The sequence below is a fragment of the Lithobates pipiens genome, unplaced genomic scaffold (genome assembly GCF_037356315.1).
Source record: "Lithobates pipiens isolate NorthernLeopardFrog02 unplaced genomic scaffold, aLitPip1_a1.2 Scaffold_18, whole genome shotgun sequence".
Taxonomy (NCBI): Eukaryota; Metazoa; Chordata; class Amphibia; order Anura; family Ranidae; genus Lithobates; species Lithobates pipiens.
Window position 1 is genome coordinate 81073405 of NW_027507758.1, and position 21065 is coordinate 81094469.

The following is a 21065-nucleotide window of genomic DNA, read 5'->3' on the forward strand; positions in this document are numbered from 1 at the left end:
TGGGCTGTTTGTACATTTTAGCTTCTGTTGAAGAGTTTAGGGCTTCTGACTCCAAGCTGCCCCAACGTTTTACGCTATATTATGTCAATGTGTATTATAACGCTGCTACATTTACTAGTGTCTAAATGACACATTTTATTTGTTTTTGTAACGTTGGTTCGCTTTTCTTTCCTTTTTTACGTGGCTTGTAAATGGCGCTCTGCTGAGGTCGTAGGAGGGTGTCCAAAGCCATCAGTGATTATCTGCAATGTGTGAAGTGGGGTCCTGTTGTGTAGCAGTCCATCAGATACAATGCTTTTGCCCTATTTTATTTTTTTTATTAATTTTTTTTTTTTTTTTTACCACTTCATCTCTCACACCTGTACCCCCCCCCCCCCCTCAAACCGGAAGGACCAGACCTGAATAAATAGCTTTTAATCAGTGACACGCAGTCGCGTGCGCCCCCCGCTACCACAAATTATGCAGTTGAGATTTCTGCATACGGGGAAATCGCAGTGGTCAACACAGCCAGTACAATGGCTGAGAATCTCCCTGGGAGAACCACCTTCATGATATTCCCCCCACCCGCAAAATTGCAATTTTTTTTTTCTTTTTGTAGTACTAAAGGAAAAAAAAGTGTATTTTGGTGTTTTTTTTTTTTTTTTTTTAAATATTGACAATTAGAAAAATTGAAGAAAAAAAGCGGTTGTATACTCAAATTTTACACTTTTACCTACAGATCAGCCTATAATGAGGCTTACCTGTAGGTAACATTAATATCTCCTAAACCTGTACAGTTTAGGAGATATTTCCCTATGCATGCAGCCACTGACGTCAGCAGTGCATGCGCTCTGAATGCCCCAGCTGAAGGTCCGGCAGCCTTGCCGGGAAGAAAACTCCTGCGTGCGTTCGCAGGAGTGACGTCATTGCGGCTCCGGCCACTCACAGCGCCAGAGTTGCAAACCCGGAAGACGTGCCAAGGGCAAGATGTCGGCTCCCTCGGCGTGGACCGGGCACCGATATGGGGGCTTCGTTCTGAGGTAAGTATTGGATAATGATTATCATTATACCGTGTGTGTGTGTGTGTTTACTACCGCTTTAATAAGGGCTGAGTAGGATAAGTAAAGGTGAAGTCCACCTTTAAAACAAATATATAGATGCATATACATTAGCAGAAACAAATGTGCATTTTACCCCCCCCCCCCCCTTCTTTCTAAATCAGCAAGCAAATCGGTGCATCTGCAATCAGTGGATCGTGGGTGCAGTGTTGGGCTCCTGCAGCTTTTTTCAGGAGGTGTCAATGGACTATTAGGCTATGTTTACTCTATTGCGTCCCCAATATCGTGTGATTTTTGCCATAACTTGAAGCAATGCCTGTGCAAGTCGCATCAAAGTGAGACCAAAGTAGTGCACGGTACTCATTGGAAATCATGGGGTACAACTTGTCATGCGACTTTTCAGTGCCAAATCGCATGAAATGTCGCACTAGTGGAAACCTAGCCTTAGGTCTCACGCAGGCTGGATGTTACAGCTGCTGGTTTTGGCTTCAGACGTTTTCTGCAGGCAATAAACTCCCCTGCATGTTATCCTATGTGTCTATGCACACAAAGCTTGTTATCAGTGTTTTTTGGCTGGGGCATTTTCTGACTGGAAAAAAACTCCAAAACTAGCGGGTTTTAAGAGATGTTTTTCAGCTGTAAAAATGCTCAACAACGCGATGTTTAATCAGTGTTTTTGAGACCTAAGCTTTTGGGGGCATATAGTGTTGATTTAAAAAAAAAAAAAAAAGCTGAAAAACTCATTCTACAGATAATGCTACTGGCGATTGTATAACATCCAGTGTGCCAGAGGCCTTATTGTGGTAATCACAGATGGAGGGGTGGGGGTCTTATTTCTACTATGTTACTCCTAAATATGGGTGTAAAAGGTGAAGCTGGCTTTTAAATGGGAAAATTTTTATATGGAAATTTTAGTTTTTCTGGTCGGTTTGCTTATACTGATGTCATGCCGGTTAAAGCTCGTTTATTTGATATTCAAATAATGGTAAGAGTGAATGTCCATCTTCATAAACGTGATGTCAGGTGGTCCATTTCTTTGACCTCAGCAGGAAATACAAAAACAAAAATTGCTGTATTTCACAGCAACTGCCGGCTGTTTTTGCAGCTGGCAATTTTCGACAAGTATTGGGCGGGGTGTACTACACATCGCTGCATGCCATGCAGTTTTTTATGGGGTGCTTGTGGCTCGTTTTTAATGTCCTCAACTGGTTAAAAACTATCCAAACCCCTGTCTATTTATTTGGCATTTGCCCTGTTTCTGCTCTTTTTTTTTTTTTTTTTTTTTTTTTTTTTTTTGCATGTTTCCAATGCAATTAGATTTCTCTTACTTGCAGTTTGCATTTTGTTGCACTGTGTTGGGTGGCATTATCTTTTGTGTTTGTATGCTTTATTTCCCCTGACATCCTTTCCTTAGCTATGATTGAGTGTAGAAAAGATGGCAGCAGGAAGTGTGTGTGTGTGTGTGTGTGTGTGTGTTTTTTGTTTTTTGTTTTTGCTTTGATGCGCTGTATAGTGTTGCTACAGCGGTGTGATGCTTTGCATAAAGTGAGACAAATGTGAACAAACAATATAAGATTGTCAATGGTGACCCTACATATACATAGATAAGGCTAGAACACCCATGTATAATAAATCAGTGATGGTGCATAATGAATTGCATTAGGTGTGGCTCAAAAGTCGCCTATAACATGTATCAATCAGTACTGTGTCTTTATTTCATCTCCAGTGCAGTCTTCGCACAACTGCATGTGTGCCATCCAATAAAACTCTTCCAATCGTGCCTTTTGGGTGTGCTCTCACCTGAAATATTGAACCTCCTAAATTAGAGGAGGTCACATAAGCCATATACACCACAGGGGTAATCCTTCACTCCTCTGTCATTGAGGATTTCTCCAGGCGCAGCTCCTAGGACTGTAGTCACACCAGCCTCTCCAGGGTTACTCCTTCTCCTAGACTAGTTTAGCAACAGTTCTAGCACAGCTCCAAAAACAAAGACACTTTGTGGTGCTTTCCATAAAACACAGGTTTATTACAGTAAAAGCTTAAGAATACTCCCATTCACATAGACAGATGGATCGCTTATCAAATTCTCTTTATATCGCTCTCTCTGCCTAATACAGATTGATCCTGCTTCCTCAAACTCCTGGGCATGCTCCTAGTGTAATGACCTCACATTTGTGTCTTACGCGTTACGTCCTTAGGATTTCATCAGAGGGTTGATTCATTTATAGAATTTCTAACAGTGTTTGTGGTCCATTGGTCTCCAAATTGAATGTTGGCAAACAAAATTTTGAATGCTTTTGAATGACCTTTATCAAGTCATTGAATGTACTGATAATTTTCACACACATTTTACTAATAGTGCATTACCAACTCTACCCTCATCTTATTCTGGATTTCCCATTACTTTTTCTCTGATGGTTACCAGGACAGGTAGAGAACATAAATCTACCTAGATGGCATTAAAAGGTTACATAGGTTCTAACCCTTACCAACAGTATCCAAAACAAACACAAGTTATGACTCTTATGACTTTAAAGTGGTTGTAAAGCCTTACATATACATAGTAAAGTGACTGACCTCAGGGGACGCACAGAGATTAAACAAATCCTAGGTCAGTAGTTTTTCCTGGCCTTTAGAAACTAGGGGCCGGAGCTCAGTGAAAGCTGATTGGAGGAAAGGGACACCCCCCCCCCCCCTTCTTACAGCACGGAGCCCAGGCTGTCAATCACAGGCTGTGTGCTGAAGTTGCCTCCCCCTCACCTTTTTACTTCTAGGTGTCAGGAAAACTTGTGAGAAGTGATAACAAAGGAGCGAGGCAGCATTTCCAACTTTGTTGCAGAAAGGTGCATGGAGTATGAAAGTCAGAGCAGAGAACTACAGTAGTGGAAAAGTAAGAAAGTGGCCACCGCTGTCCTCTCCTTCAGAATATAATGGTTTCCCAGCTGTCATGTTTATCCAATGGCTTTGATGCTCATAAGGCACTGACTTGGAAAAAGTATTCATATTAGGAACTCATTTGAAGTTGGTGGTAGGCAGGCAACTGGCATTTTCAGAAGGTCAACAATGGGTGGGGGCTACATACTTCTCTCAACAAACGTTCCCTATTGACAATAGAGTAGGCTGAAATGTAGTTTGTTTTTTGTTTTGTTTTTAAGCCTTTTGCCTGTTTTCTGGACAGTGAATGACCTGGACCACATTAAAAGGGTGATTTTTATATAAAGGGCATGAAACTGTTAATTTTTTTTTTTTCCTCTCCCCTGTCTAAGGTGCGTAAAACCTCCCGTCAGCTTTTGGCTCTTTTTTTTTTTTTTTTTTTTTTCTGGCTGCTCGTGAAGGAAATTAAATCATTTTAAAGTGTGAGAGTTGCTGGCGGTTTGCCGTCTGGAGATGTGAGCTCTGAGGTAACTTTTCTATACGTCTGTCCAGGCCGTGTTCTGCACAGATTCTGCAGGATGAAAGAGGCCTGACTCTCGGCCAGAGTTCACTCATACATTTCCTGACAGAAAGGCCCATTCATGGCCGGGGCTGGTATTCAGGCCTCTCTGTGCACAGAACAAACACACACTCCTCAGACAAACACACAGCGCGCAGTGAAACAACTTCACACTTCCTCGCATTCATCGTTGCCGCGTTCGCAGGGCACGACTTATAATATCACCACTTGTGGGCTCATTCAGAAAGCAAAGTACAGAGACTCCAAATTCTCTCCCCCCATATTCCCCTTATTTGACTTTAGTGGACACAAACTACCTTTTGCTGTGTTTTCATTGCACTTCAGTCTTTGGGCCTATTCACACATTAACATTATTTCTGTGTAAAATGTGCATGTTTACCACAGGTATACACTCGCCAGCCTCTTGGGTACACATTGCTAGTATAGGGTTGGGCCCCCTTTTTGCCATCAGAACTGCCTTCATTTTTCGTGGCATAGATTCAACAAGGTATTGGAAACCTTCCTCAGAGATTTTGGTCCATTTTGAAATGATGGCGTCACGCATTTGCTGCAGAATTGTCGGCTGCACATCCATGATGCAAAGCTCCCCTTCCACCAAATGCCAAAGGTGCTCCATTGGATTGAGATCTGGTGAGTTTGGAGGCCATTGCAGTACAGTGACCTCATTGTCATGTTCAAGAAATCAGTGGTGAGATGGACATGGTCAGCAATAATACTCAGGTTGGCCATGGCATTTAAACGATGCTCAATTGGTACTCAGGAGCCCAAAGTGTGCCAAGAAAATATCCCCCACAACATTACACCACAACCAGCCTTGAACTTTTGATACCAGGCAGGATGGATCCATGCTTTCATGTTTACGGGAAAATTCTGACCCTGCCATCTGAATTTCGCAGCTGGAATCTAGACTCATCAGACCAAGTAAAGTTTTTCCAATCTTCTATTGTTCAATTTTGATGAGCCTGCTTTTGCCTCAGTTTCCTGTTCTTAGCGGACAGGAGTGGCACCCGGTGTAATCTGCTGCTGTACCCCATCTGCTTCAAGGTTCAATCTGTTGTGCATTCAAAGATGGTAATCTGTATACCTTGGTTGTAATATCAATAAGGCATTTTCGTCCGCACAACTGCCGCTGACTAGATATTTTCTTTTTCGGATCATTCTCTGTAAACCCAAAAGATGGTTGTGCGTAAAAATCCCAGTAGATCAGCAGTTTTTTAAATACTCAGCCCGTCTGGCACCAACAACCATGCCACGTTCAAAGTCGCTTAACTACCCTTTCTTCTCCATTCTGATGCTCGGTTTGAACTTCAGCAAGTTATTTATTTTTTATTTTTTTACCACTTCCTAGATGTCTAAATGCATTGAGTTGCTGCCATGTAATTGGCTGATTAGCAATTTGTTTTACCAAAGGAGCAAAAATTTGTTATTGTATGTTGTACCTATAATTTTTTTTTGAAACAAGATTGTGGTAATGTAGAGCAGGTTGAAAAGATGAAGAAATAAAATATAACTTTTTAAAATTCATTCCACTCTTGGCGATTTTACCAGCCGTGGGAAATTGCGTGCACGTGTGTGTGGTGGGTTTTTTGTTTTGTTGTTTTTTATTGAACTCTTGGACTGTGTTTTTGGCGGTGATTCAGGAGTTATGAGACCTGTAAATAGGTGTCCAAAGGAAATTTATGGTTAAACTGCAGAATTAATGCGGACACTAAGGGGCCGTTTACGTTTTTGCGATGTGTTAATGCACATTATGTTGCTCTTTAATGTTAATCGGAATGTTGAAGGGGCTGCCAGTGCCCCAAAATGTCTTGAAAATTTTAGATGCTGCAAATTTTGGTACAGTACCCAATGCTTCAGATACCATTCATACTTGTGCGTTTGTAGCAGCGTGCGCTAATATTCATACATTACTGCAGGTTACCATAATGTATGGCAGTGCTTCTGCGTATGTGTGGTGCCATGAATTTCTTTCGGGATCATTTACGCTAGTGGTTTGGGGGGGCAGTAAAACCCTGGGTTTGAGCCACGCTTTTACGCCCCCCCTCCCGAACTGCTATGCCCTGTAGGCCACGGATGTACATATGCTGCAGGAAGAATTTTATTTTCAGCCTGCCGACCTCATACCAGTGGTGTTAAAGCAGGCGATGAGGGGATGACACTGTAACAGAATGTCCCACACTCTGCTTGAGTGCTTCCCTCCATATACCACTCATTTGGCTGCAAAACTGGGACTCTTTATTTGAACAAGAATAAAGGCTTTTATACACTTGAGAAAGACATCCCCCTGATCAGATTACCCCAAAAATACAAACTGCACACAGGAATATAATTACAACAGACCTACTATAAACATGATGTTAATTAGCTACCTAGATGACTCAGAGGTCTGAACTTCCAGGTCAGACTTGTCGTCTCCTAGCTCACAAACTACAATACACATTATCGGAAGTATAAACCCAGAACATCTTCACACAATAGCAGGAGACTGCCAGTAGCAGACTATTAGTCTCCTACATTGTACAGAGGCCAATGTGATGAGCTCTTTGATCTCTTTAGCATGTATAGTTCTGAATCAAACCAGAAATAATCTTTGTATATTTCCAGGGAGATATTGTGGATAAATATTACTGTTCCATTAACGCGCGCGTTACCACAACATGATGGTGTGAATGGGCCCTAAGGGCCAATTTTCCATTTTTGCAGGGTGTTAAGTGTCCTATGGAAATATTTATTTATTTTTTGTCAAAGAGCTTGCTTGTTGTTCCTCCTCCACCCATTAAAGTTCATGGGCTAACAGGTGGCGCCTGGTCTTGGCTGCTGGCTTAGCCAATAGACAGTTATAATGGCATTAAGATGGAATGTTGTGTATATCCAGATTCAGAATGTTTGTTTGTTTTTGCCCTTTAATACAGGCACAGAAATTCCCAGAATCCTGTTTGTGTGTTTGTGTGTTTGTGTGATATTGTGCTGTGGTTATGTTTTTCATTTCTTATAACTCTCTTATGGTGTGGTCTCAGTTGCTTATGATCACTTGCTGGTTTGTAACCAGTGCACTTCTAAGTTTTGTCAAAGCTTAACCGCTTTAGCCCTGGAAGATTTTACCCCCTTCCTGACCAGAGCACTTTCTGCGATTCAGCACTGCATCGCTTTAACTGACAATTGTGCAGTCGTGCGACGTTGCTCCCAAACAAACTTGACGTCTTTTTTTTCTTTTGTTCCCCCCCACAAATAGAGCTTTCTATTGGGGGTATTTGATCACCTCTGCGGTTTTGATTTTTTGCGCGATAAACAAAAAAAATGACAATTTTGAAAAAAAACACAATTTTATTTTTTTACTTCTTGCTATAATAAATATCCTCCAAAAAATATATTTAAAAAATTATTTTTTTCCTCAGTTTAGGTCGATATGTATTCTTCTAAATACTTTTGGTTAAAAAAAAATCGCAATAAGCGTATAGTGATTGGTTTGTGCAAACGTTATAGCGTATATAAAGTATACATATAGTTTATAGTTTTACTGCACTATTATTATTAAGATAGATGTATATAGAGATATATAATTTTAATTGTGATTGCGACATTATGGCGGACACTTTTTGACACCTTTTTGGGACCACTGGCATTTATACAGCTATCAGTGCTATAAACATGCAGATTACTGTAAAAATGTCACTGCCAGGAAAGGGGTTAACACTAGGGGGCGATCAAGGGGTTTACTGTGCTCCCTAGTGTGTGTTCTAACTGTAGGGTGGAGGGGACTGTGTAGGGGACATGACAGATCGCTGTTCATATTCAGTATGAACAGACGATCAGTCTCTTCTCCCCTCAGAGAACTGGAAACTGTATTTTTACACGCAAAGATCCCAGTTCTCGGTGTGTTGGCAGCGCTCGTGGGAGCCCGGCGGTGGCCACAGGGCGAAGTGACGTAACATAGTGTCGTCTCGCCCAGCTGTGCCTTTCTGCCACAGTAAAACTGTGGCGATTGGTCAGCAAGTGATTAAAGAGGAGTTCCAGCCTGGGGGGAAAATACTGTAGCTGCTGGCTTTTAATAGGAGTACACTTACCTGTCCAAGGAGCCTGTGATGTTGGCAGCCCAAGCCGATCCGTCCATCAGCTTTGGGTGTAGGCACCAGCTTTGCAAGTAAGGGACATTGGCCAGTTTCCTACTGTGTATGCGCGAGTTGTGCAGCGCTTTCTAAATCTGGTCTTGTTGTCCAGTTTGGGTCTCTTTTATTTATTTATTTATTTATTATTTTTTTTTTGCTTGGAACTCCACTTTTAATTGACCAAGCTGATGCACAGCTGCACCAGATTCTCTGTGCATTCGTTTTAGTAAATCTCCCCCAGTAAGCCTTTATCTCTCGGCAAAGGTATCCCCCTGCACCACTTCCACCCTTCACCAATGTATTTTTTTTTTTTTTTTTTAAACAGTTCTTCAGTCGCTTCCTGATTTCTGGCCCAGGCCAAATTCCAGAAGTCTTCATGGAGGAGGGACTTCTCAGCTTAGCACACCCTCCTTCATGCATGCCTGAGCCAAGGGCAGATGGCCACAGCTAAAAATGGCAAAAAATTGGGTGTTTTTCAAAGACCTCCCAACAAAATAAAGCATGGGGACCTGGATGGCTATATGGATGGGGATTTTGTTTTAAATATTAAAAATGAATTAAATAGCATTTTCAGTGGTGCTCAGATATAGTTTTAGTTCCACTTTAACAATGCCTGCTATATTATGACTTTTTTACCTTCTTTTATTGATCCCTGGTTCCAAGTGCAGCTTCATTTGAAATGTATTTTTATAAAGATTGGGAAAGAATAACCTCTGTCAGGATTTTTTTATTTTTTATTATATCCATTAGAGAGACATACGCTAACTTCCTCTCCCAGAAAAACCACGTTAGGAAATGATGAGATGTTCCTCTGATGGGACACCCAGACCCGCCCTCATTTCTTGCCCTGGTATCACTAGGGCAGGAAGTGAAGACCATCCCCCCAATGGGGACACAGACATAAATCTTAGCAGACCTTCAGATTTTACCTGCCTGGGGAAAAAAAAAAAAAAAAAGATTATGGCTGGAGTAGTGTTTTTTTTTTTTTTTTTTTTTTTATAGCTTTGGTCATTCTAGGACATCTGCAGTTGATTTCCACAGTCTAACATGTTCTGTTCCTTCACAGACCTTTTGATGACTGCAAGGCACTGGGAAGAGGATGGCTGTGGACAGCAGGAACAGCGATTGTACGGCGCACAGTAATGGGAGCCTCCCATCCAAACCTTCCTGCACGGGGCACCCCACACCCTGCGACGTAGATCAACCGCCCCCTGGCTCCGAGGAGCCCCAAGTTAAAGCCAGTCCTAATGGATGCCTTCCTCAGAATGGTGCCGCCAAACCTTGTTCCATGTATCTGGAGCACCAGAGAACGCCAGTCATCCCCCAGTGCTGCCACCACTGCTGCTATCACCCGCCCCCGAGCAGCCAGCAGGACCACGTTACCCACACTGTTGGGACCTCCCCTCTGCTGAACACTGAGTGCTCACAGCTTCAACGAGAACTGTCCCCGACCTCTGTGTGTCCAAACCATCCACCCGTTTATCACCCCGTCTGCTGTGTGCAACCCTCACAGTCCTTTTGTATTCACCAATGGAGGGACCACTTCCAGCACCAGCAGGTGCCACCACATCTGGTCAACATGAGGTCAGTGTCCTGTTATTTCATTATGACCCTTTCTCTTTAAAGTGGACCTATCAACCTGTTTATTTTTCATGTTAAGTCCATGCATGCTAAGTGATGCGTCATTTTAACACTTGCAGATATTTATTACCTCTCCCACTGACCATGCCTTCACCTGCTTTACTCTCCTTAGGAATAGGGTCATCTTTGTTTGGACACCCTTCAGGGTCAGCATGTCATCTCAGCAATGACAGTCACATAATTCATCTGCCTGTGCAGTTCTTGATTGTGTTCACAAGTGTCTGATACAGATCAGCCCCTGCTGCATTCTCTCACCTTGTGGCATGGTAAAAAGTTACAATGTTGCAGTCTGATCACTGGGGTAGGGAAGACTGAGGAAATTCTTCCTTCTGCCTGCAGCAAACTGATGACATCATCTCTGCCTAGGCAAAGTCACTGACTGGAGCTAAGTATTACTCAATCCACAACAGTAAAACCAGTCTGTATATGCAGTAAATCATGCTTGTACTCACTGTGGAACCTAAGGGGTTAAAGTGGTTGTAAAGTCTCACATTTTTTCACCTTAATGCATTAAGGTAAAAAACCTTTTTTTGCTGCAGCTCCCCCTCCCCCCGAGCCCCCTTTTTACTTGCCTGTACCCGATCCGTTCCAGTGATGGTCACAGGCCCAGTGGCTTCAGCTGCTGTCTCTCTCATCATTGGACAGATTGATAGCAGCGGGACATGGCGTTTTTTGTGTGTGTTGTTTTTTGTTTTTTTTTGGCTAAAAGGCAATCTTTTACAATCCCTTTTATTCCTCTGCATTGTATAAAGAGGCTGTTTGATCCTGTCTTCTCTGGTTCTCCCCCCCCCCCCCATCCACCTGCTGCCAATTGGCAGTGAGAGTGGAATGAAAATTCCTACAAGCTTTAATCGGACACTGATAGAAGTCACAAGACTGCTATATACTGCTGATTAGAAAAGGTATTTAGCCATTTAGATATACCGTATATACTCGAGTATAAGCCGAGATTTTCAGCCTCTTTTTTGAGGCTGAAAGTGCCCCCCTCGGCTTATACTCGAGTCACCGCTGTCTGACTGCCCGAACAGCGTGTCGAGCAGACAGACAGCGGCCATTCTACCTTTCAAAAGCCGCGCCTCTGCCTCCGCCTCCGCCTGTGATAGGCGGAACACTCAATTTCCCAGCAGTCAGTGTTCCGCCTATCACGGACATCGGCTCATCCTCGGATGAGCCGATGTCCGTGATAGGCGGAACACTGACTGCTGGGAAATTGAGTGTTCCGCCTATCACAGGCGGAGGCGGAGGCGCGGCTTTTGAACAGGGGAATGGCCGCCAGGGCGCCGACGAAGAGCGGCGATCCTGGCATGGGACGACACGGAGGCTCGGGACGGGACGACACGGAGGCTCGGGACGGGACGACACGGAGGCTCGGGACGGGACGACACGGAGGCTCGGGACGGGACCGGACGGAGGCTCGGGGCACAGGTAGGCTGGACACACAAGGCTGCACGGACACACACACACACACACACACACACACACACACACACACACACACACATGGATGGATGGACACACACACAGGGATGGATGGATGGATGGACACACACACAGGGATGGATGGATGGATGGACACACACACACACACAGGGATGGATGGATGGATGGACACACACACACACACACACACACACACACACACACACGGATGGATGGATGGACGCACACACACACAGGGATGGATGGATGGACACACACACAGGGATGGATGGATGGACACACACACAGGGATGGATGGATGGACGGCCACACAGGGATGGACGGCCACACAGGGATGGACGGCCACACAGGGATGGACGGCCACACAGGGATGGACGGACACAGAGGGATGGACGGACACACACAGGGATGGACAGGCATATCTCACCCTCGGCTTATACACGAGTCAATAGGTTTCCCAGTTTTTTGGGGGTAAATTGGGGGCCTCGGCTTATACTCGGGTCGGCCTATACTCGAGTATATACGGTACTAAAACTATTGCATTTCCAAGGTTCTGTGTACTGTGGGAGACCAGATATAGTGAATGCAGGGTCCTAGGTTTAGTAACACTTTAATGGTATTTTTTTATTTATTTTTTGTGATAATAGGTGGTATTTTTCTGCATCTGTTAGTGGAGTGCATGTAGACCGTAAGTGGCTGTAAAGAACCTGAATGAGATCGCAGAAAAAAGTGAAAACAATAATTTATTAAAGGAAATGAAAAAAATGCCAATTGTATGATACATAGGGGGTTATTTACTAAAGGAAAATCCACTTTGGACTGCAAGTGAACTTGAAAGTAAAGTCGCTGTAGATCTGAGGGGGACATGCAAGGAAAATAAACAGCATTTTAGCTTGCACATGATTGGATGATAAAATCAGCAGAGCTTCCACTCATTTCAGATCTACCCCTTAGATTTAGAGCGACTGCACTTTCAAGTGCACTTGCAGTGCAAAGTGGATTTGCCTTTCGTAAATAACCCCCAATGTTTTGGCAAAGTAAATGTCACTCATTTAGGCGGGTATGCGGTTTTGACAGGTACCCGCAACCACTTCCGTTCCCGTTGCCTTAGGCGATCAGAAGTGAAGTTCTCCTTTCCCCTCCCGAAGTCTTCAAAGACTTTGGGACCAATCACAGAGCGCAACAGGCACCCGGCTGTGAAGCTGCAAGCTGTCCCAGCTGGGTGCCCATAGTAGAAATGCCGGCGCCGCCGAGTGAACGAAAGATTATCTAAAAACATAGCAAGAATTAGAAACAAAACAAAAAAATTAAAACAAAATTCATCGTTTTTACCTCTATAGTGAGAAATTACTTCTATTACTACTCCTTGTGGCATTATCACCAGGCTTGTATAATTCCTAAACCGCTGCTCATTTGCTGCTGACACAGACATGCCCCCAGAAATACATCTCCCAAGTGTCTTCTGTGTCCCAAGTGAGTTCTGTTGTCCAGCAGGCAGGACTGACACCACTGGTGGGGATTTCAGTGCAGCAGAGGCACTGTGCTGTCAGCTCAAATGGGAAGTTATGGCAGATCAACTGGTACTTTTGTGTACTTGCAGCGTTTTTTAAAGTGATAAAATGCACGTGTCGCAAACCTGTACTGATATGATTTTTTTTTTTTATTACCCTGAACTAAACTCTAAAGAAGAATTCCAGGCATGGTATAGTTTTACATTGGACTACTGTAATTATGCATTTACCATATCTGGCTGATGCCCCTGGAAACTGGAAGTCACTGAAGTAGACGCAACTACTCCAGGTCCTGTGCTGAGCGGCTGCTTTGCTGCATTGAGAATACAGGAGGCTGTTTTTTATTTATTTTTTCTGAATGGATGCAAACTGTTGTATGATCAGATGAGGTGGAGGGTGGGAGGTTCTTGGCCCGTCTCTCTACCTCTTCCAATCGGAGAACACTTTGCATTCATTCAAGCATTCTCTGGATAGTGCCCGTTCTGAGTGGCCGACCCCCTGTTATGATTCAGGCTGGCTGCTCCGCACGGGACCCGGAAGCAGTGGAGTAGTGGTGTCTACTTCAGTAACCTACAGCTTCCAGGGGCATCAGCCGTGTGTGTGTGTGTGTGTGTGTGTGTGTGTGTGTGTGTGTATCTCTATATAGCTCTTATTTTGTCATGCTACAAGGAAAAACGTTACACATATTTTTATTGGGATTTTATGTGATAAACACAAGGCGCACACACAAATCCTGTGTGTTCACTAAGGCAGGGCATACATGGTCCCATACATGGTCCCATTTTGTGATCCGCTAATGCCACCATTTATTTTCCAAATTTGACCAACCAAGCCTTTAATTTCACCTCATGTTGCTACAGAAAAGAATTTTCGTGGCTGGGAATTTTCTTTTCTTGCACTCATGTGCATTCCCTTTTTCTATTACATTTTATCACATGATTCTCCCATCATTGATTATAAAATCGTTCGTGTTTTAAAAAATGTCCCATGTGCCCAATTACTCAAATTTGATTGCCGCACGAAAATCGGCTGGCGCTACAGACCATTAATGGTGCGGAATTCGAACGAAAGTTCTTGGATAGAATTTTTTTTTCAAAATTTTTTTTCGAAATTCAACCAGTGTATGGCCAGCCTTATGTTCTCTAAGGATCGGTTCACACTGGGATGACTTGTTAGGCGACTTAGCCACCTGACAAGTCGCGTCCTGTTCTGTACAATGGAACCGTTCTAATCAGAGCGACACAAGTCGCTTCGACTTAGAAAAAGGTTCCTGTACAACTTTGGGGGCGACTTGCATTGACTTCTATACAGAAATCGTTTTGCAAGTCGCCACACTGGTCGTGTCCAGGTCGCCTGAGGCAATCGCGCTGCAAGTCGTGCTGCCTCAGTGTGAACTGACACTAACAAATCTGAGGGCTTCACAGAACAGCTGTGTTTATACTGAGATTAAATTACACACAGGTGGACTCTATTTATTTACTAATTAGGTGACTTCTGAAGGCAATTGGTTCCACTTGATTTTAGTTAGGGAAAGGCTCGGTTTACACAGGGGCGACCCGTCAGGCGACTTAGCCGCCTGACAAGTCGCGTCCTGCTCTATGCAATGGAACCGTTCTAATCGGAGCGACTCAAGTCGCTCCGACTTAGAAAAAGGTTCCTGTACGACTTTTGGGGCGACTTGCATTGACTTCTATACAGAAGTCATTTCACAAGCCACCGCTAAAGTCGGATCCCGGTCGCCTGAGGCAGTCGCGCTGCAAGTCCTGCTGCCTCAGTGTGAACGGGCTCTTAAGGGGGCTGAATACAAATGCAATATGTTACAATTGATGCTACGTTGCCAATTGCGCCCAATCCTTGTTTTTTTTTTGTAACTAACGTATCTATTAATTGTGGTTTATTGGGTTTGAGCGGAATGATATTTCTTCTAGGGCAATAATATGAATAGTCAATGTTTTTTTTTTTTTTTTTTACTTTTTTTTTTCTTCTTTGTTTTGTAAATGTATTACTAATTTTAATATGATGTTAGCTTGGTGCCTAAAAAGTCATTCTAAAATTCCTTTCTGATTCAATAATATATCAGGACGTGGCACTGTTGTTGTACTTCTTTCCGTGTCCATAGTACCACTCCGTGGTGACACAAACCAAATCTGTCTGAATACAAATGTACGCCACACATTTCACGTTTTATTTGTAAAAAGTTTTGAAAACAATTTATCATTTTTCCTTCCACTTCACAATTGTGTGCCACTCAATGTTGGTCTATCACATAAAATCCCCCAAAAAATGCATATGGGGCGGCAGTGGTGTAGTGGGTAGCTTTCTCGGCTAGCAGTAAAAAGGGTCACTGGTTTGAATCTCAACCACGACTCTACCTGCCTGGAGTTTTCATGTTCTCCCTGTGCCTGTGTGGGTTTCCTCCGGGTACTCCAGTTTCCTCCCACACTCCAAAGATATGCTGGTAGGATAATTGGCTTCTGTCTAAATTGGCCCTAGTATATGAGAGTTAGGGACCTTTAGATTGTAAGCTCCTTGAGGGTAGTAGGGATTGATGTGAATGTACAATGTATGTAAAGCGCTATATAAGTACCTTAATAATTTATTTACTTTTTTGGTTGTAACATGACAAAATGTAGAAAATTTCAAGGGGTATGAATGCTTTTTCAAGGCACTGGTATATTACGTGGACCAATGTAATCATGTGTAAAATACCCTTGCCAGGAATTCTTTAAATTGTCATTTTTACGTAAATGGCATTGGAAATTTTACAAATCTCTTGTGTGTTTTTGTGTCTGGAATATAATAGAGCAGGCACGATGTCTCCCGATCATCCCCACCTCCAAATGTCCTTCATTATCCGAGGTAATTGGGGCCAGACCCCTCTGCAGCATACAAGACCAAGTCCGATTTCCCTTCATTACAACACAACAGAACTTTATTGTTATTCAATCTTGCAGCGCTGTGGGGGAGGTCGGTGAGGTGACCCCCATTGTGGATGAAACTTTTATTCTTTCCTCGCAGATTTTGTTGTTGGGAATTAGATTCTTTCACTCGGAGGAATTCCGAGGCCCGTTGGAGAGGCGTGTTAGGTGGAATCCTATTTTCCTTTTCATTACGGTGTACAGATGACAGGTTGTGTCTCGAATGTTCTTTTGGCTGATGCCCTGTTGGGATTGTCTTGGGAGCTAATAACTGCTTTTCTTGACCGTATTTAGGACTATAACAAGTCTTAAAAAAAAAAAAAAAAAGGTATTTAACCACTTGCTTACTGGGCACAAACCCCCCTCCTGTCCAGACCAATTGTCAGCTTTCAGCGCTGATGCACTTTGAATGACAATTGCACGGTCATGCTACACTGTACCCGAATTTTTATAATTTTTTTTTTTCCCACAAATAGAGTTTTTTCTTTTGTTGGTATTTGATCACCTCTGTGGTTTTTATTTTTTGTTAAAACATTTTTTTAAAAGACCGAATAAAAAAAAAAAAAATGTATATAATATTTATTTATATTATGTTATGTTATAAAATTTTGCAAACTGGTAATTTTTTCTCCTTCGTTGATATACGCTGAGGCGACACTGATGGGCAACAATAGGTGACAGTGATGGGCACTGATGGGTGGCAATAATGGCCACTGATTGGTGGCACTGCTAGGCAGCACTGGTGGGAATTGATAGGTGGCACTTGTGAGCAAGATATTAAAAAAAAAAAAACACCTTTTCATTTTTAATATCTTATTTTAGGGATGTCATGCCTGGGTCTCTGTGCTTCTCTATGCAGTGCAGGCAGATCATTGCTGGTGAGAGGGGCCAGCATGCCATACCTTGCCTTGATGGGCAGGTGTGCTAGAAGAGTGGATGGCCTAGACAGGCTACATGTGCATGCAGGCTGCCCTAGGTAACAGCCACATGTGATGCAAGCCCCCATTATTGAAAGAACAGAAATCAAATGAGTGTAAGGGTTGAACAAGGGATAGTTGGGCTAGGGAGAAAAGCACTATATGATGGTGGATGTCCTCCAGCCAAGAAATGAGGTGTGCTCCATCTGATGTGCTTATCTTGCCTACATCCGATCAAAGTCCAGATTTTTAAAGCTTGTGTGAGTTCAGAAAAAAGGGGGCAGCAAGCTGAAATTACTCTGCTGAGCTCAGAGAGGAGAGCTCTGAGAGCTGATTGGAGCGAAGACACACACCTCACAGGAACAGAGTGGAGGCTGCCAATCAGCTGAAGAGCTTCCCCCATTTATTTATTTATTTTTGTTTTGTGTCAGGAAAACTTGTCAGAAGTGATTTCATGCTGATAGCAGAGGAACAAAGCGGCAGAAAGAAAAGACACTTGGTGCTCTGAGTTGAGACAAGTACACACTATAGAGGGATATGCTTTGTTTGTATTTCGTGTCTGAGGTTTACAACCACTTTAACCACATGACCAGGCCATTTTTTGTAATACGACACTGCGTTACTTTGACAATTGTGCAATCGTTTGACGTTGTACCCAAATAAAATTGATGTCCCCCCACTATTTTTTTGTGCTATGAACAAAATTTTGATTTAAGTCAAGTCTATTTAAATCACTTGCAAAAAAGGCTTTATTTAAATCGACTCTATTTTAAATCGTGATTATATAATTTTTTTTTTTTTTTTTTTTTGAGCATCTGTCATCTCTATAATTATAATTTTCTCTTTCCCCAGCCCCCCCCCCCCCCCCCCCCCCCCCCCCCCTGGCTGGTGAGCTGCAGATGCAGCATACAGTCATAGAAGTGATTGGCTGTGCGCCCCTCTAGTCTCTTCTATGACAGGCTGTTTGCTCCTTAGCCACGGGAAAATGCTGATTTATTTTTTTTTTTTTTTTTTTTTTTTTTTTTTTTAGACTGGGCCTATTTTCTGCCTGTATATTACATCTATGTGCATGTACTCCTAAACACCGCCCAAGAAGAATTACATATTTGGCAGTCAAAACCGTAAACCTATATGTAGTTCTACTGTGTGTTTTTTAGTGGTTTGCCTGGAGCTCTGCATTCATATCCGCAGCCAGTTTCCACACTTTCAAGCAAGCACAGGTCTTTGTAAATGTTTTTTTATTGCCTTTGGAGAAGTTTGATAAGTAAAGTTTACATCTAGCCATGAAAGATTCCTCGCATCATTTGCTTTCCCGTCCCCTCGGTTTTGGCTCGCTTTCAAAAAGTGAGTCACGGAGGCATTTTAAAAAGCTGCATTATTGCTACTTCAAAAAGCTTTTATTTGACTTCCAGAGCAGTAGGCAGCATTCCGGTGAAATCAAAGTGCTTTCTGGAAGGGAGGCGATTTTCTGTGCGCGCTTACCGCGAAGTGACGTGAGGCTTCAGCGGTGACAAGAAGCAAATGTCAGTTTCCTTAATCTTTTGCACTTTGTTTTATCAGTGTCCTCATAGGGTACTTGTGATTTGTTCCGGCTGGTGGAGAGGAAACAATGGGGCGCTTGTAACACTTGTTACCGAATGTCATCTAGCAGAAAGAGATTTGTTCATACCTGGCATACTGCCATTAAAGAGGCACTACAGCGCCGAGTGAATAGACATTTTGTGGTGTTCTTATAATGAACCAGTTGTATGGGTTTTTTATTTATTTATGTTTTTTTTTTTTTTTTTTCCCTGCAACATCCTTATAGACATTAAACATCATCCTTAAAATTGGATGTGCACCGAAATGGAAATTTTGGTACCGAAAATTCAGGATGCACTTGGCTGAAGACGAAAATGTTACAATTTTTTTTTATTATTATTTATTTTATTATATCCAACTTTTGCATTAATATCATGAATTTAAATGAATATGAATTTATTGCCATCCATTATCGGCACTTTAAAGAGGTTGTCATTTTTGTAACTTTTACCTACAGGTAAGCCTAGAATATCTCCTAAACCGTACAGGTTTAGGAGATATTCCCCTCGCAATGAGCCGCTGACTTCAGTGGCGCATGCGCGTTGGGGATTCTCGACTGAAGGTCCGGCAGACGCCAGACCCTGTCGGGAAGAAAACTCCCACTCATAGTGCCGGAGCCTCGATACCCAGAAGACACGCCAAGGGAACATAGGCGCCTCGTTCTAAGGTAAGTATTTCATAATGAGTTAGTATGCGGTGCATTATGCCTTATACACTTTACAAGTGTAAAAAAAAAAAAAAGTCAGCGGATTAACCACTTCAACCCCAAAAGTATTTACTCCCTTCCTGATCAGGCCATTTTTTGCGATACAGCACTGTCTCTTTAACTGACAATTGCACACGTACGACGATGTACCCAAACAAATAGAGCTTTCTTTTGGTGATATTTAATTACCTCTGCATTTTTTTTTGTTTTTTAAACCCCACATATTTTGTACATGTAGAACCTTTCCCAAAAAAAAAGAAAAAATGTAAACGAGTTTATCAGTTTAGGCCAATATGTATTCTGCTACATATTTGCACAATTTCTCCCAATACACCAATGGTGGGGCACCATTTCTCCCACTGACATCACAGATGTGGCATTGTTTTTTTACCACTGATGTCAGGACATTTTCTACTTCCAAGAATTGCGGTCTGGCCCTCCTAAAAGTCTGAAGGACAGTAAACTGGCCTTTTGGTCAGAGAGTTTGGAGATCCCTGGTCTAGAGCAATGTTGGCACTGCATGCAGACAGGAAATGATGCGTACCGGATGCTGCCCAGTTATAACTGAGGTGTACAGCACACACTGGGGTCATGGAATAATACAAGGTGCTCAGAGATGCAGTGAAGTCATGGGGTGCACAGTGTGTGCTGTGGCCTCTGGGGTATCCGGATGCTTAGGGATATGGTTGAGACATGGCGTGTACTGGGGTCACTGAATGACACACTGCTCAGAGGTACACTGGAGTTATGTGGTGCACACTGCAACCATAGGATGCTTAAGGGTGGATTTTCATTGGAGGCTCAGGCATGCACAGGAGTCATGTGGGGCACACTGGAGAAACTGGGGTGCACTGAAGATAGAGGCACAAAGTGGCAGCGAGCACTGACAACTGAAGGAGCACACGGGATATAGAGGACTGGTAAACCTACTGCAGCAGGGGTGGTAGGTGGTGTCTCCGCTTGTTTGTAGTGAAATGTTACTCGAACTCTGAGCCATGATTTTGTTTCTCTATTTAAATCCAGTGCCAATCAGTAGAGTGTGTAGCTGGCACTCTTGGTGGAACCTGGAAGGTCTGAGAGGAGACCTGGCGCTGGATCCTGGGAGAGGTAAACATGCCATTCAGTTTATGTTCTCTTTAAAATCTTTTTTTCCTGTAGGTAAAAGAGCAATTTGCAGAGAATTTCCAACTGTCCTATAACCTACTATATAATACAGCCAGCAACCAAATAACCAAGAGCAGTTGTGGCATTCTGGGTGATCTCTGCTCCCTGTAACCCTGTTTATGGAGCAGTGGTCATCCTCAGACTCTCACTGTACAGATTCTACAGATCGGCCATAAATTTGTAGGTCCCTGAGTGAGTTGTGATGATTTCATAGCAGCTAATGCACAACTAGTGGGAATGATGTCATCTGGGACTGCAGTGCCAGGTCCCCGCCACCTCCTGTTACAGATTGCACTGCGACATCTCACACATTTTTATGAGCTACGAACACTCCACATAAAATGCAAGTTTTAACATCTTGCATTACTTTGCCACAGTAATTGGCGAGCACTCGCACAACCATCTACATGTTATGAAAGGTTTTTATCAAAAAGAAACCAGCTGACTATTTATTTTTTTATAATAAATAAATATATATGAATATATAATAAATGTTGTTTGCATTGATGAACGCATTGACAAGGAAGAACGGAGGTAGCGGTTTGCTTTTGGAAACTGTGTGTATGTATGTATGTATGTATGTTATA

At 42.9% G+C, this 21065-nt stretch overlaps 1 protein-coding gene across 2 annotated transcripts in view; it reads left to right on the top strand.

The window, feature by feature from the left end:
- The window catches only part of DISP1 (dispatched RND transporter family member 1), a 106277-nt gene that overhangs the window by 40290 nt on the left and 44922 nt on the right, over positions 1 to 21065 (top strand). For both annotated transcript variants that reach the window (XM_077485839.1, XM_077485840.1), the window contains one exon: positions 9667 to 10184. In XM_077485839.1, coding sequence (XP_077341965.1) covers positions 9700 to 10184 — 485 coding nt within the window. In that variant the 5' untranslated portion in view covers positions 9667 to 9699. The remainder of the gene's footprint in view (positions 1 to 9666; positions 10185 to 21065) is intronic.